Source organism: Apis laboriosa, unplaced genomic scaffold (assembly GCF_014066325.1).
Source record: "Apis laboriosa isolate Shangri-la unplaced genomic scaffold, ASM1406632v1 scaffold167_cov148, whole genome shotgun sequence".
In the NCBI taxonomy this organism is placed as follows: Eukaryota; Metazoa; Arthropoda; class Insecta; order Hymenoptera; family Apidae; genus Apis; species Apis laboriosa.
The window spans coordinates 699,519-716,167 of NW_025222122.1; the positions used below are offsets into that span (position 1 = coordinate 699,519).

At 22.3% G+C, this 16,649-nt stretch overlaps 2 protein-coding genes and 1 long non-coding RNA gene across 3 annotated transcripts; 2 read left to right on the top strand and 1 right to left on the bottom strand.

Annotated features, from left to right (window-relative positions):
- The first annotated feature begins 352 nt into the window (after positions 1–352).
- LOC122710927 (prolyl hydroxylase EGLN3-like) lies at positions 353–13,285 on the top strand. The gene is made up of 4 exons (XM_043929183.1): positions 353–417; positions 10,046–10,165; positions 11,676–11,886; positions 12,280–13,285. Exons 1-4 carry the CDS (start codon positions 367–369, stop codon positions 12,309–12,311), a joined length of 414 nt encoding a protein of 137 aa, XP_043785118.1. The 5' UTR covers positions 353–366; the 3' UTR covers positions 12,312–13,285.
- Positions 13,286–13,760: 475 nt separating this feature from the next.
- Positions 13,761–15,755, bottom strand: LOC122710934 (DNA polymerase epsilon subunit 2). Its single transcript, XM_043929198.1, has 4 exons — positions 15,621–15,755; positions 14,986–15,529; positions 14,171–14,854; positions 13,761–14,092 (listed from the first exon to the last, which is right to left on the bottom strand). The coding sequence occupies exons 1-4, from the start codon at positions 15,686–15,688 to the stop codon at positions 13,817–13,819; spliced, it is 1,572 nt and encodes a 523-aa protein (XP_043785133.1). The 5' UTR covers positions 15,689–15,755; the 3' UTR covers positions 13,761–13,816.
- Positions 15,756–16,133: 378 nt separating this feature from the next.
- On the top strand, positions 16,134–16,627 carry LOC122710951. Its single transcript, XR_006346028.1, has 2 exons — positions 16,134–16,241; positions 16,314–16,627. It is a non-coding gene; the product is annotated as an uncharacterized LOC122710951 (long non-coding RNA).
- The last annotated feature ends 22 nt before the right edge of the window (positions 16,628–16,649 follow it).

Below are 16,649 nucleotides of genomic sequence, written 5' to 3' on the forward strand. Positions count from 1 at the left end.
TTATAAATAATAACGATGATATGCGTTGTGAAAAAAAGATTTCTCGTATCTCTCCAAGCATCGGTGTTTAATCTCGTAGGCGGTCAAAAGAGAGAGAGAAGTGATGGTAGGCAGAGAAGGTCAGGATCCCGAAATTGCAACGATCTTTCGGCTCAGGCGCCAAACTAAGAACCAAAACGAGAGTGGTAACCCACGAAGTGCAGTCGGTCACGTACGCCGTATAGCTGGCGCACTGTTAGTTATCTTTTTTTCCTTGTCTTTCACTGACTCTCCCTTTCGTCTCTTATACCAGAAAGTAGGCAGCATGTAAGTATTCTTCTCGATTACGTATCCTATCTCTCGTAAACAAATTCGTATATACCACGGATGAGTGAAACAGAGCGATGTGTTAGGAAAACTATTTATTTAGTATCAATGGTCAGTTGCAATTGAAAAGTGTAACTATTGAAAAAATTTTATTCATGTTGTATTGTATTTAATTCAAATATTTGATAATTTGCTAAATAAAGGATACAAACGAGTTATTTGTAAACTTAATCTTACAAAAGAAACAAAACGATAAAATTAGTTTTTTTTTTTACGATTATTAGTTATAAAGATTTTAAGGTTATCTTAACCTGTTTTTTATTCTAATAAAATTATGCAACTTAGTGAATTAATCTTAAAAAATAACTCTTAAAGATATTTTTAAAATAAATTATTTTAATTTAAATACACTCTTGAATAAATCTTTAAAAATATTACAAATATTGAATATATATATATACGTATATACATACATATTGTTTTTTCAAAATATGACAGTGGTTTTCATTTTTTTCATTGATCTTTTTTAATATACAATATATTGAATATAATATTGAATATAATATATATTGAATATATATTGAATATATATTGAATATATATTGAATATTCTAAGTATTATTTATTTAAATTAATTTATTATTATTATATATATTGTAATATTTCATAAAATATCATTTGAAGTGCATACTAGTGAATTACTTTTTAGATTGAAATGTAGTAGAAATTTACATATATATTAAAAGAATTAAAAAAAAAAGTGAAGAATGTGATTTTGAAATTATTACAACTTATATAAGATTTATGAGAAAAAGTTTGATCTTATCATAGTTTGATCTCAATTAATTCCTCTGCTAGATTAAACAACATTTTGATTTCTTCGATAAATAATAGAACAACCGAATTGTAATATATTTTTGAACCAAACCACACAGTTCTGTCACTGCTGCCATTTATAGTTCGCGAAAAGACATTCAGTACGCTTCGAATTCTTTTATTATCCCGTACCAACATTCACTATCTAATTAGAACGCTCAATTAACACTATTCACGCAATACCTGTTCTGTTTAAAATTTCTTTTTCATCTTTCTTCTAATATATAATATTCTAAAAAATATATATTGTTGTTTATTATTGTATCTCTTTAGCAAAATTGAAATTACCTGAAATTATATTAATAAAATAAAATGAAGAAAAGGAAAAAGATATTTGATAATAAAAAATTTAATTTCTTAAATTATATTTTTACATTATTTCAATGTTATATTCCAACATTTTTCTAAATAAACTACAAAGAGGAAAACTACGATAATAGTCAAATATGTTCTTAACACATTCATTTGTGGTGAATTCTGACTCATTGATAATAAATGTACAATATTATATGTTGGTTCATGATAAAATAACATTTTTTTGAACATATCGTAGAAGATTATTATTAATATTTTATCTGCAAAATGAGAAAATTTGACATGTTAAGAGAAATTTCGTTAGATAATTATGTGTGGTTAAAATTATGTGATGTTATATAACAAAATTTAAAATCGATTTGCCTTAAACGTTGATTTTGTTTGAACTAAATTAACTTAAATTAAAATTAAATATATAGAAATAGTTTCTTTTAGACTGTATAAATTTTAAATCAAAACTTTTAAAATAGTACATTTTACAATATTTTGTTTTACTAAATAATATTACCAAATTTGTTTATTTATTATTTGGAATATTATATTATTGAAAATATTTATATATAATATGATTTTTTATTCTCTCATTTTTATTCTTAATACAAAGAATAAAAGTTCTTAGAAAAGGAAGTTTTTAAATTTTATAAAAAATATTATATGAATATCATGTGATAATATATCTTTATATTTATAAAAAATTTTGTCTTTTGCTTAAATTCAGAAATAATATATATTTCAGTTAATATTTTAAGAATATTTTAATTTAATTAAAATTATTATTACTTAATAGAATATAATATTTTATGAAATATAAGAGAAATACGATATATGCAAGTTAAACATAGTCATTATTATTTTTCTTGTGCAAAATATAAATAGAATATTTAATAGAAATTAAATTTTATGTTTTTAAGTTATTGATATAAAAAGATGATCTAACTAAAATTTAATGAAAACTAACTGAGATTTAATCACACATTTTTATTCAATGATAATGATTATTCTATTATATTCTATATTTAAAGATATGTAAAGTATTCTATATTTAAAGATATGTAAAATATCCATAAATTATACAATAATTTTTTATAAAATTGAAAAATTTCTCAATTGAGGAATAATATTAAATATTATAGGAATATGTATGAAGAAATATAACAAACTATCTCTTTTTTTTTTTAAGATAAAGTATGCATTTGTATAGTAAATGTTTTGATAATTGTGGTCTATGTGTTCGTGTCAGACCGTTCACTTTCGATTAAATCCTTACATACGGCTAACTGCATCTCGCTCTTTAACCTTCGTGAAGGTGAAAGAATCGACGAGGTACGATATATTCATATACATATGCATTTATGTGTATAGTTAAATGGCTGAGAGCGTGCCAATCGTGTCTGGGGACGATTTTATAGTGATGTTTCCATGAGGGTATTTACCAGGACTTGTTGACTTTCTGATCGGTTCGATACATCTTTTGTGCGATTTTTAATTAATCATATAATGTTTTATGATATTTTCTTTTATATTTCAAAATTTGATTGTTACGTTAATTAAAAATGTTTATTTTAAAGGAATTATATATATAGATATAAATTCAAAAAAGCGAATTTATACATTTTTATATAAATTTTAATGTAAAAAAAATGAGAAAATTTTCTGATAAATATACTTATCTTGATGCAAAATGATGTAGTAAAGTATCGCTTCCTTACTACACGATTTATTGCTTTCAAACAATAGAATTAGTGAACATTTTATTGCCACTTTTGAAACAAATGATCATTGATCATAGTATAAAAGATTATTATGTTTATAATAGCATTATAATAAGAAAATTTAATACATAAAATTACAATAATTACAAAAATACATAAAATTATTAGAAAAATTAAAAAAATTTATACATTGACATATGTAAAAATGTTATAATACAGAAAGAAGAAAGAAAATGAAATAAATTCATAGATAAGAATAATTTTCCTCGTTTAATATGCGATATATCTTTCAAACTAAATAGTTTCCACGAAAAATCCGAATAAATTTTACATTTTTTTCGAGAATTGTTAAAGAACTTTTTTTCCAATATTTATATTAAATGCAATAACTTATTTATAAAACAAACCAATATCTAATATACAACTGTATAGTTCCAATCAATGACTCATATTGCAGAAATATTTTTCAGATTCGAACAATTGTAACAAACGCGTATGTTTTGCTTTCCGTTCTATGAAACACGTGCAATAACATTAACAGAACGGTTTTCCCCCGGAAATATCGCGTAATTCTTGCTTATTGCATTTAGGTAATCAATGTACTGATGTTTTCTCATTCTCTCTATCATTGCATCGTTTGTCGTTAATTAATTGAATTACGCATAAAAGTCGTTGATAAAATACGATTTTGAAATAATTCTTGGACGTTGTTCAAATGCTAAAAATCCGATTGTGACGCAGTCTCTGTATATTGTGAGTAATGCGAATTCAGAAGAGGATTGGATGTTACTATGCTTCTTTCACTGAATCGTCATTTATACTGTAAAGAGTTGCTCAATGCTCATAACATATGTAAATGGTTGTGAAATTAATTTAAAATATTTAAAAATTATTTTTTATAAATTATAATATTTTGTAGATTTTATGTACATAACAATTCGTAGATTGAAATTTGCATATAGATAGTGGATAATTAAAGATTCGAAATCAGCTATAAATATTACAGTGAGTAATGTAAAAAAGTGTGAAATATCTACGTAAAACAGTTATACAAACTGTTCAACTATCGTATTTATATATGCACATTTCGTTTGTATGTAGTTTTTACGTGGTTCGAATTTGTACTTGTAATAATATATCAATGCACGATTTAGAAATAATATAACTTTGATTATTTTCAATAATTATTTTAAATAAATAGTTATTAGTATTTGAAATATTAACAGTTGATATTTGTAATTTTAAAAAGTAATTTTATTTTTCAATTTTGATTTAGTTGATTTCTATTAATTTTATATAATATTTCTTAATTTTATAATCAAATGATAATGAAAGATACAATACAATATTTTTAGAAGTATAAAAATATTATATTACAAACTGATTGAGTCTGAGGAAGATTCTTCCAATGACTAATCTACAAGAAATATGAGCTACGTCATTCATAATATGGCTTTGGCAGATTTATGTATTTGGCAGCGATCGATAATCCATTCTTTATAATTCAATTCTATAATTTTTTTCATTCGCGTTTACATACAATTCATGTTTAAAAATTAAATAAAAATACATATATATATTTCCAGTATTTTTATTAAATTATATAAATTATATAAATTATATGTATATAAGATTTCTTAATTAATTTATTTATCACCACTATATTATTATTATATTACTACTAACTCAAATTAAAAACAAGATAATTTGATAATTAAAAAAAAAAATATTTAAAAATATATTTCTCTATTCTTGATGTTTTGGTTGTTTTGTATTCACTTATAAATATTACGAAAATGATCAAAAATATTTGAATATAATTAATAATTATTGTATATTGAATATTAATAGTTGTTAGTTGGTAGTTGGACAAAAAGCAAAATTAATTTATTAAAAAACAGACATGAAAGAACAAACAAAAAAATATGAATAAACTGAAATGAAATATGTTAATCATTATTCAAAAGATATAAAAAATTTCAGCAAAATATTTATTTTATCTCATAGGATAAATAATAATTCATCAACAAAAAATGAAAAAAAAATATTTTAAAGCTTAAGAAAAAAATCGATCTCTTTAAATCAACCAAAATTTGTTAACCAATCACACAAAGTTTATCTTCTTAGAATTAAAAAATATTATTTTCTCTCCCTTTAATCTTATATTAAATAAAAGAACATCAATTGCGTATAGCCACTCGACTTCCGGCTTAATAGATACGATAATATTCATATATGAATTTCACATTCATATCAAACAATTTTATCCTTTTCCGCGTCGAAAAAAGTAATTTTTTTTTATTTGTTCGTCAATCAGTGGTAATGATTCTTACAGTTATTATTGTAATAATGTACTTTTGGCAAGTCGTATCTGTTATCTTAGCAACGTGACGAGCTGCACGTAATGTGTATGATATCGAACGTTTTGTCTCGATGTTGCACTCTATCTATATCGTATCAGTAGATGCCAGTTATAATAAATTCAATTATCTTTAAAGATAAACGAGGACATAAGAAAAGAATAAAAAGAAAAGCAGATTTAAAGAAGATAAGAAATACCTTTAAAGATTTACACGTCCGGGAGATCGGACAATTGTAAGCAATGAATAATGCGGTTGTGATTGATTTAATGAAAAGAATAGTATGTTTCGCGTTTAATTTGCTCGAACAATTTCTGTCGTCGTATGGCGCGACGGAAATCGAGAAAGATAATAGTTAACTGATTATACAGAATGTTTCTTCGCTGGTCTAGCGTTAAAACAAAACGACGTGCTCGGTGTCGAGCTCAGTATCAATTGTCCGTCTCTCAAGCTGATTCGATAGTGCACAATAGTTATTGAATATTATCGATATCAATATTGAACGTGGTAAAATCGTACGATATGCTTTGAGGAAAAAAAAAAAATATTTCTATTCGGACCATATTATGTACATAGTAGGAACTTGTTCCTCCTTATTAGATAGTTTTTTATTGATATCATTTACTTTTTAGCTGGCACAGTGAAAGGCATTTGCCATTCTGGATCGTTGTTAGAGAACTTGTAACACGAGTGTCTTACTTACTTGAATTAGAACGCATATTTTTGTATAATTTGAGACAGATCTCTCAATGTAGTGTGTAAAAGTGTAGCTTGTAAAAAGTTTTATTTTGTAATTTATTATTTTTCATTAATTATCAAATGATTTTTATCGTTTGTTAATTGTTAATTGTATTTCTATTCATTGGCAATTTTACAAATGAAAAAAATAAGAAATTTTGATTGTTATAAAATGTATTAACGATTTCATGGTTATGCTTGTTTGACAAACTGAAAATTATAGTTAAAATTTTAACAGTATGCTTTCCAATTCTTAAAAATATAATTTACTTAATTTCAATTAAGTAATTCAAATAATTATTATCAATTCATTTATTAGACTCAATACTTTTAATAAGAATTTAATAATTTAATAAGTTCTTAATAAAAATTTCATATTTTTTTTAAATTATATTATTATAGCTTTTTTATATTTATATTTATATAAAAAAGCTATAAATTCAAAAAATGTATGAATATGCCGATACATTTCAGAGATATGAACAAATGAAAATATATTTTTTCAGTTTTCATTTATATATTTCGTGAATTTCTTAAATCATAAATCATCTTTCTATATCGATATTTACAAAATAAAAAAAGAAAAAGAAATCATTCAGCATATATTTCGTGGATTACGTGATAATATACACGCTGTCGAATGTAGTACCAAGGTTAGAGATCTATTGGGTCAAGGCTAAAATGTGATCCCTATTCATGTACCTACTGCTGGAACCTTTGCGTTTATCTGAACCTTTCTTGTGCATGTGCGTATAGTCGAAAATCTTTGACTTCATTACTGTTTAGTTATACTTATAATATTTTGATAAAAATGATATTTGTTTGATTAAATGTTAAGAAAAACTTTTTTTTTAATAATCATAAAAATAAATTTCATTTTGTATAATAGATTTATAATAAACATGATAAAAGTTTGAATCTATAATTACAAGTTTCAATTTTTTAATTTTTTTATCGAGTTTGTTTTTTGCTGAAATGAGTGATTGAAAATGATTTATGAATAAATTTTATTATTTATCAATAAATTTCAAGTAAATGTTTCATATTATATTACTTTTATCATTATATATATATATATATAGAAAGATGAAATATATAAGATATTTATATTTAACAATATTTTAATAGAAATAGAAGTGATATAGAAATAATATAGAATCATTCAATAAAATTCAAGCAAAAAGTCAGAGTATGTCTCATAATAATTTTCTAAAACTCTTGTTGAAATAATTTTTATATGATAACACACAATAAAACAAAATATTGAGTAATAGAATTCTTAGAATTCTTTTGGTTTTAATCTTGTTCACCTTCTTGAGATTTGATATATGTCTGTAAAAATTCATACAAGAAAGCATTTCCAATTTCTTCTTAGAAACTGAAAATAAAATTTTGCAAAGAAAAATCTTGAGTTAATATCTTTAATGATATAATATATTGGCTTTCATAAATTGATAATGTATATTTTGTAGATAATGTATATTTTCTTTTGCACAAAATTATACATCAAACTTTAAAATTTATATAAATATAAAATTGATAAAATTTTATATATAATTTTATGTATTTATTCTTTTTTATTCTCATTGACAATTATTATCAATAAATAAAACATATTTTAAATTATTTCTAATTTTTATTATAATAATTAAAACTCCGCATACGGAATTTTATATTGAAAATATAAAATTTTTAATTGATAAATATGAATCTATGCAGAAAGAATAGATAATATCGCATACAACTTATGAATCATACATTTTATGTGTAAAAACGAGTGAACATTTCGTTTTGATTTAATGTCACATTGATTATTGTCTTAAGTTATTACTCTGAGTAACTATTCAGACCAACGACTTCATGGTACGTTTAATAATTGGAAATAAAAAAGATTATAAGTATTATGATAAATTGCATCATATAATTTTAATTAATTTATTTTTATAATATAATATAAAATGATATAAAATTCTTTAAATTGTTAATTAAGAAAACTTTAAACTATTAAAATAAAAATATGCAGTTTATTTAAAAAACAAATTAAAAAATAATTTAAGCAAAATATTTTATAATTTATAATTTTTTTATATTAAAAAATAAATTACTCGTTTTTTCATATACATTACTAAAAAAAATACTTATACTAAAAAAAAAACAAATAGCAAAATGATATAAATATAATGATATTATAGAAAGATGAAATATATAAGATATTTATATTTAACAATATTTTAGTGGAAAATTGATTAAATGATAAATTTTTTTCGAAAATAACATGTCATAAATTTATATTTACTATTGAAAACAAAGGAATTAATATAATAAATCCTACTTTTACTACCTTTATTATCTTTCGTTACGTAATGTATCTCATGAAATCATTTTTTAGTTTCATTCAATATGATTTAATACATATAGTACTCAAAGTACGTTTCATTGAAGTGTATATATGCCATAAATTTTACGTTATCTTTAACATTGTATTCTAAGAGACAAGAAGTAAATGCAATTAACATTTAGACAATTCTAAGTCATCATAAAGTTAATAATCTTTTTATATTAATTTTTAAAAATATTATGCATTGATTAATTGTTCTATATGTTTTAAAATTAAATATGAAAAATAATTATATGATCAATTTTAATAATAATAAAAAAAATTAATATTGAGAAATATGTATAAATATGTAATAATTTAAAATCCTGAAATGTAAATTTTAAATATATTATTGAAAATAAAAAATTTTAAGTTTTGAAAATATTTCTTTAAAAAATTATTAAATTTCAATAAGACAATTGGATTATTGATCAATATATGTAATCGATTATTATAAAAATTAACTCTAAATTTTCCATTAATAAATGAATTCAGCTGCATTTTTGTAAACCTGCATGATTGTAAAAGCTGATTAGAATTATAGTAGATATTATAATGTGACTTCGATTGTGATATTTTTAGATTATTATTATCTATATCTAGTTAATCAATTCTGATTAAAATTCTTAAAGTATCATTATATTTTGATTATGATATCCTTAGTATGATAATCTTATCATTGGAAAAATACATTGTAGGATTTATTCTATATATCTTATTATACAACATAAAAATATAAACAAAATTGTAGAATTTTCAAATTAATCGATTATTAATTCATTAATTTGAAAACTTGAAAAACTTGATTAACTAAATATTTAATAGTTGATTTTTTAATCAATATAAGATCATGGAGAAAATATATTATTCTAAGGTATTTGACCATATTGTAGTCATATCCGTTTATAACACACCGGAAACAAATATTTTGTACATATTGAACATTTATAAATACGGTACCAACTTATTTAACTTGCGATAATACAAGATTATTACCTACAGTGTCATATATTTGTTTTATTGCGTCTCCAAGACCATTTATCTTTCTCATTTTCATTATTAATTTAAGAAAAAGAAGTGTCCATTGTTGATAAGTAGTTATAAAAATTAATTTATATTTAAGAATAGAAATATATTTAAAATGCTTATCATACATATATTATATTGGCAATCATATTATATTATTTGAAAAAAAGAAGAAAAAAGAAAAAATGAATGAATTATATTAAAAATTCCCTGAAACGATGAAGTCAATATTCTCGATGATTGTTTAAAGATCACAAATTCATAATAAACCAGTTTGCAAGGACATTTAGTTTCCTTGATTAAAAGTACGATGCTGATGATGATTTATTTTTCAGGCGATGGTGGCTTGTTATCCTGGTCACGGTTCACATTACGTGAAACACGTGGATAATCCTAATCGAGATGGACGATGCATCACAGCTATATATTATCTTAATCAAAATTGGGATATCAAGGTAAAGATTAATTTAATCATTCCATTTCGATATTCCATTCCAATTTTTTTTCATTAAATTTTTATTCTATTTTTTTCTAAATTGAGAATCTAAATTGAGAATTAATTTGAGAATGATTTTTAATTTTAATATTAAAATTTTATTTAATTATTAAATTCTTTTATTAAAAAATTTTAGTATAATTTTAATATATGAAAATTTTTGAACCTGAATATTTATTTTAAATTCATGATAGTTATTAATAGTTTCAGTACGCATATACATATTACACGTGTAATACTTTGAAACTTGGTTTCCTGACATAATCGCATTACAGTCATTCTGCTCTGATTACTCTAATGATATATTAAATTATATTTGCTATACATATTATATTTATTTGCTAAATAAGTATTAATGATTACTGAGGAAGTGATTATTTGACATTAAAATATAATTATTAGCAAAATCTCGTTTATCTATTGATAAATTCATTTAAAAATAAATTTTTCATTGTAATTTATTATTAAATTATTATTGATATGTGATTTTTTATTCTAATATATTTAAATTTTAGATGTATATTATTACACTTATCAATTAAAATATACAAAAAAAAATATTTTAAGTCTCAACATAAAGAAATAAAAATTATAACTAATAAAAATACTCAATTTCTACATTAACTATGTTCATCGTAAATTTTTCTCATAGTTATCTTGTTATCTCTCATTCATCCTGCACATGCGACCATAAATGTTTGAATTTTAAAAATAAAGATATTGTATCATAAAGGGCATTCAGAGTCTACGTGAATTGTCCCATGTCCCAACGATGCTTTTATCTCGTATATGTTTGAAAAACTTGTTAAGTAATATTTATATTAATTTACATAAAAATAGGCTTGTGTTGTCTTATATTTATAATATAAAAGCACTAAAATATAAAATACATTATGTATATTATTTTTAATCATGCATTAATACATTCTTGACTTGATGAGAGAGAGAGAAAGAGATTTGATGAGAGAACTTGTATAACTTTTACGTCCATTGGCCTCTTTTTGAACAAGTTTTAAATTGGAACTGTTTTATCTTTAAATATATTCGAATATCATCGAAGATTTAATATTGCTACTGACGATTCTTTCAATTATTGTTTTAAACCTCATCATTGTTTCAATAAACAATTTAAATAAAGTTTTTAATATCTTAAAAAAAGAATATCTTAAAATTATAATTGAAAATTAAAAAGTTATATATGTTAATTCTTACATATTTTTTTTGAAGTTGGAAAATTTTTTACTAAGAAAATCAATGGAGACAAAAGACAAGCTTAAAAATCTTAAGGACTTAAAAGATCAAAAATTTGTATATTCAATATTTATATTATTTAAATAAAGTTTTTTATAATAAAATTTCTATCCATTATTTTTCACTATTATATTTAATTAAGAAAATAATTTAATGCTATTTTAAATTATGAGTTTTTATTTCTAATAATAATTTATATTTAATTTTTATATTTTTAGAAAAACGGTGGTCTCTTGAGGATATTTCCAGAAGGCTGGCGTGATCAAGTAGCAGATATTGAACCTCTTTTTGACAGAATATTGTTCTTCTGGTCAGACAGGAGAAATCCGCATGAGGTTCAGCCAGCATATAAAACAAGATATGCAATCACTCTATGGTATTTTGATGCAGAAGAAAGAAATCAAGCTTGTCGAAGATATCAAAAAGAAAGTAAATAATATTAAAAAAAAATTTATGTTTTAGCAAACAGTAGTTAATAGCAAATTGTTTAAATGTTAAACATTTGTTAAAACATTTTTTAATATTATTATTAAAAAATGCAGAATATATTTACTCAAAAAACAAAGAAACTTTGAATAAAAAATTATTAAATTAAATAATATACAAAGTAAAAGATATTGATATTATGATTTTGAATTTTTTCAATTTACAATCTTATATGCATGTAAAATTTAAAAATATTATTAAATTATATTTCTTATATATTGTTAGCTATTCAATATTTCAAATAATAAAAATGATTAAATATGATGAAATTTAAAATATTGGAGAAATAACTTTAATAATTTTGAACAATAGTTGATTTAATCATTTATTTTTCAGAAGAATTACATGTGAAGAATGAAAGTTCGTGAGACATGGAGTCTGAAGGACCATTACACCGTCCGTCGACTGAAATTGTAACTCTATTAGTTAAAGTTATACACTTGTACATAGTTATACGAAGAAAGCACTGGTATAAACTATTATGTATTATTCTGTATTATGATATAGTTGAGATTGTAGGAGGTACGGACATCGGAGTATATAAAAATTTAAGGATGTGCAATAAATATATAAGCGCGTTCTTTTTTTATATGATGGCATTGTAATATATTTCGATGAGTAAATGCGCGTAGCCTTTAAAGTTCATTATTATACATATTAATCATTAATCTCTGTTTTTTCTAACACTCTAATGCTCACACTGTAATCGAACGTTTGTAAAAGTTTAGCATTCGCTTGCCATGATTGTAAGTTTGTTCGTTATATCAATACGATACTTAGCTTCAATATTTGAAGCATTAAAATTTTTTGCAGCATTCGTAATTCGTATACGACTGCTAAAGTTATATAGTGTACAGAAAGGACGAAAGAGCATAAAATGTATGTGTAGGATGAGAGTGAAAGTTTGTATGCTAAAGAAAGAGATTGATTTAAATAATGAAATTAATGTTTCTATCTTAAAATTTTCTAAACAAAAATTCTGTCTTATTATTAATTACATATGTTCCCTTTAACTTCTGTATAGCTGATATTGTTAATAACAATTCAGCTTGTTATTAATATGAAATTGTAATATTTGTGAATCGTACTATTACGTTTTATTATTGCATCTCATATATTACGCGTTGTTCTATAAAGTTATAATCCTTATATTGATGTTTGATTAAACGGCCAGTAATTGACTTATGCTTCCAGCGCAGTGAATTGAGATATGCCGGGGCCCAGTCTGTACCTGTAATATTGTTATGTACATTGCGAAGAGGTAGAAACACATGTGTTTAATATTGTATGTATCTATTTATATAAATCGATAAGAAAAAAAAAAAACATGAAAAAAATGAAATAAACATGTATTTCCTATGTCCTACATAGAAAATCTGATCAACTTTGTTAGTTAATCTGAGAAAAAAGTAAAAAAAAAAAATGTTAAATTTCTCTGAGGTATATTATGTTGATAATATTAAACATATTCATAAGGATGTTGTTATTAAATTATTTTTCAATTCTCTTTTGTTATATTGAATATAAAAAATCAAGAAATTACCTAGTATTTACCTAGTATTATGAGTTATTAAATTATTTTTTAATAATCAAACTTAACATGCTTTTATTTTAATAATAAACATTTTTATGGATTAAATTATGAACTAAAAATGTATATTTTGAAATACTATAAAAAATTATTATATAAAATTGATGAGAATTAAAATGTGAAAATAAATATTATATTAATAATATTTATAAATAAATAAATATTATAAATAAAATAAACAAATATTCATAAAGGGATGGAATTTGTAAATATTTACATTGTAAAATATTTTTGAATAATGTTTTATTTTATTTATTTTCAAAGATTAAAAACAATTTATGATTAGACATCATCCTTATCTTTGGGAATAGCACAATGCTCAATTAAATTTAATGCTGGAACATATACTTTAAACGAATAATCATTTTTTGGAAACAATCCAGGATTAATTACATGACAATTAGAATAATTAGTTTCATATTCTGCAAATCTATCTGCAGCCACAATAAGATCTGGAGTAGGATATATTTGTAAAGAATGATTGTATTTCCAATATATTGGTATTACTGACAAACTTAAAGGAGACAAATGAGATTGACAGATGATTGATTTAGCATACTGAAACATTTATAAAAAATAAAATTATATAATTTATAAATAACATACATAAACAATTAATAATATAATAAACTTTACATGATCATAGATATTGCCTTGACTTGGAAAATGGAGTGCATTTCTACACATTTTTGTTAATATATCTTCTCTTAACACTACAATTTCTTTTGTGCAATACTGAATTCTACATGGATTAGTAGTAAAGATTGCACCAGGTATATTTTTTCTAAAATCTTCTGTAAGATGTCTTGGAAGTGGTGATCTTGGTAAAATTTTTGGTGATCCAATATCATCTGATGCAGGTACAAAAATAAATTTGGAAGTTTGTTTTATATCTGGATATTGTATTATTATATCAGCAAGATTTTTAAGTCCTTTTTTCAATGCATGTTTGCTTGATATATTAGTAGAAAAACTTAAAAAATGTCCACATAATACAAAAGCTATAGGAGGACATTCAGAATATCCTTCTATCATAGTTTTAAATTTGCGTAAAACAGTTACATCATCTAACCATATTTCAGATACAAAAACAATCATTCCATCTTTATTACTTTCTTCAAAAATTTTTAATTTTTCTGAAAACTTCAAAGATAAATTGTGAGAACCACCAAATGTATTAGTATTACCAAAATCTACACGTGCATTGTTAGATGATTCTGCTGGTGGCAAACCTATATTTTCTACATGTAAAATACCTTCTTGAAAATTTCCATTAACTATTACAATAGAAGCCTCCATAATTAAACCATCTTGAAAATTGTGTAAAAGTATTAAGGATTAATATTTATTATGCTCACATGATAATAATATATGATATATTAATGATAAATATATATGATATATTAAAAATTATATTTATGATTATTATTTTATAAGTTTTAAAAGGATATTGCTCTTTTTAGATCAAGTTTTATAAAACCTCCTGTATCTTCCAAATAATATTGTCCCTCTGTTAATTCAGTTAAAAGACCCATGACATAAACATTTCCTTTTTTGCTTTCACTCAATAGATATTCAATTGATGTTAATTCAATCCAATTTTCTTTTTTTTCACCAAGTTTTGGTGGTATAAATAATTCATGTCTTAAAGTTCTATACCAAAGTAATTCAAATCTGTCTTTAAAAATTATAGATTTATATTGTGCTTCAGCATATAAATCTGGTGAAATATTTTCCAAAATAAATTTTTTTTTAGATAAATCATATTTGATTTTAGGTACATCAAATATATCTATAACATTTAAAACTGTTTCTGTATCCTTTAATGTATTTGGTCTTATATATTCTTGTATTGCTAGCTTTAGAGTTTCAATAGTTACATTTGGATCAGTTAAATTTTGAGTCAAAACATGTTCTATTATTTGTGTAAGCCAATTTTCCTGTTCATTTTCTTCTATACTTAAAAGTTCTTTAGCAAGTGCAACACTAAGTTTTCTATATAATAAATTTTTTTTACAAAATTAAATGATAAAATGTTATATATTTATATAATATTATAAGTCTAATATATAAACATTTAATATACCTTGAAAGTACAAGTCCATATAATGAGAAGGTACTTTGTATTGTTTTTATTAATTTTTCATCAGACATAATTATAAAGATATTTATATATACGTATTATATATTCTAGACAGAAATAAATTTTTTTGGCTTCAGATAATAAGATGTTATAATGTATAAAAATATACAATAATATTATAAAAATAAAAATATAAAATAATTATATAATTGCATTTCTTAATATTAATATTTACTGTTAAAGAACATTATCATAAAAATTTCCCGCCTTCTTATTACTTATAGCTTACTTATATATAGCTAATTTATGTTTTCTTAAAATCATCCAAAAATTCTATTCGTGAAAATTAATTTTTTTATTTTAATTATATTATAAATATAAATATTTAATTATAGAGTGATATAGAGTTAATATGCAATAGAATATTATATAATAATAAGTTAAATTTATAGAAAATTTAGATATATCATATAAAATATGATTAACCAATCAATTTAAAGTACATTTATTCATTCAAAATTAAATACTATATAAACAACATAACCAAGTAATAGATTGTATCGTAATCTGTAATAATTAGTGTGATATATATTTGTAATCAATTATATATTGATATTAAATTTTGTAAGTGATAATGAAATATACCTAAAATATAAAACATATAATTTATTTAACTTCTTTATAACTTTTTTTAAGAAAAATCACGTTTATCGGATCACAAAGGAATAGACATTTTCATTTTTTACGAAAATAAAGTACGTAAAATTTTATATAAAATTACTACAAAAATGAATGATAGTATTCATATATTAATATGTCTTACTGGTATTATTGCTATTCATGTTGGTTGGAATATGGTACAGAAATTAAGACCAGAAAAGGATCAACGTAAACATCCTTTTATAGAATTATACAATGATTTCATAAATTCAAGTGACAATAAATAAAATATTATTGTAATTAAATATTTATTAATGTAATAATATATAATAAATGTTATAAATATTGAAGAATTTATATTTTTGAAATAGA

What these genes read in the sequence shown, in the direction of transcription:
- LOC122710927 (XM_043929183.1), top strand. Translation starts at nt 367, where the DNA reads ATGAGTGAAACAGAGCGATGTGTTAGGAAAACTATTTATTTAGTATCA. An exon ending in CTATTTATTTAGTATCAATG is followed by an intron (nt 418 to 10,045) that starts GTCAGTTGCAAT and finishes TTTATTTTTCAG; the next exon opens with GCGATGGTGGCTTGTTATCC. An exon ending in TCGAAGATATCAAAAAGAAA is followed by an intron (nt 11,887 to 12,279) that starts GTAAATAATATT and finishes TTTATTTTTCAG; the next exon opens with AAGAATTACATGTGAAGAAT.
- LOC122710934 (XM_043929198.1), bottom strand. Translation starts at nt 15,688, where the DNA reads ATGTCTGATGAAAAATTAATAAAAACAATACAAAGTACCTTCTCATTA. An exon ending in AACTTGATCTAAAAAGAGCA is followed by an intron (nt 14,855 to 14,985) that starts ATATCCTTTTAA and finishes ATACTTTTACAC; the next exon opens with AATTTTCAAGATGGTTTAAT. An exon ending in AAGGCAATATCTATGATCAT is followed by an intron (nt 14,093 to 14,170) that starts GTAAAGTTTATT and finishes TAAATGTTTCAG; the next exon opens with TATGCTAAATCAATCATCTG.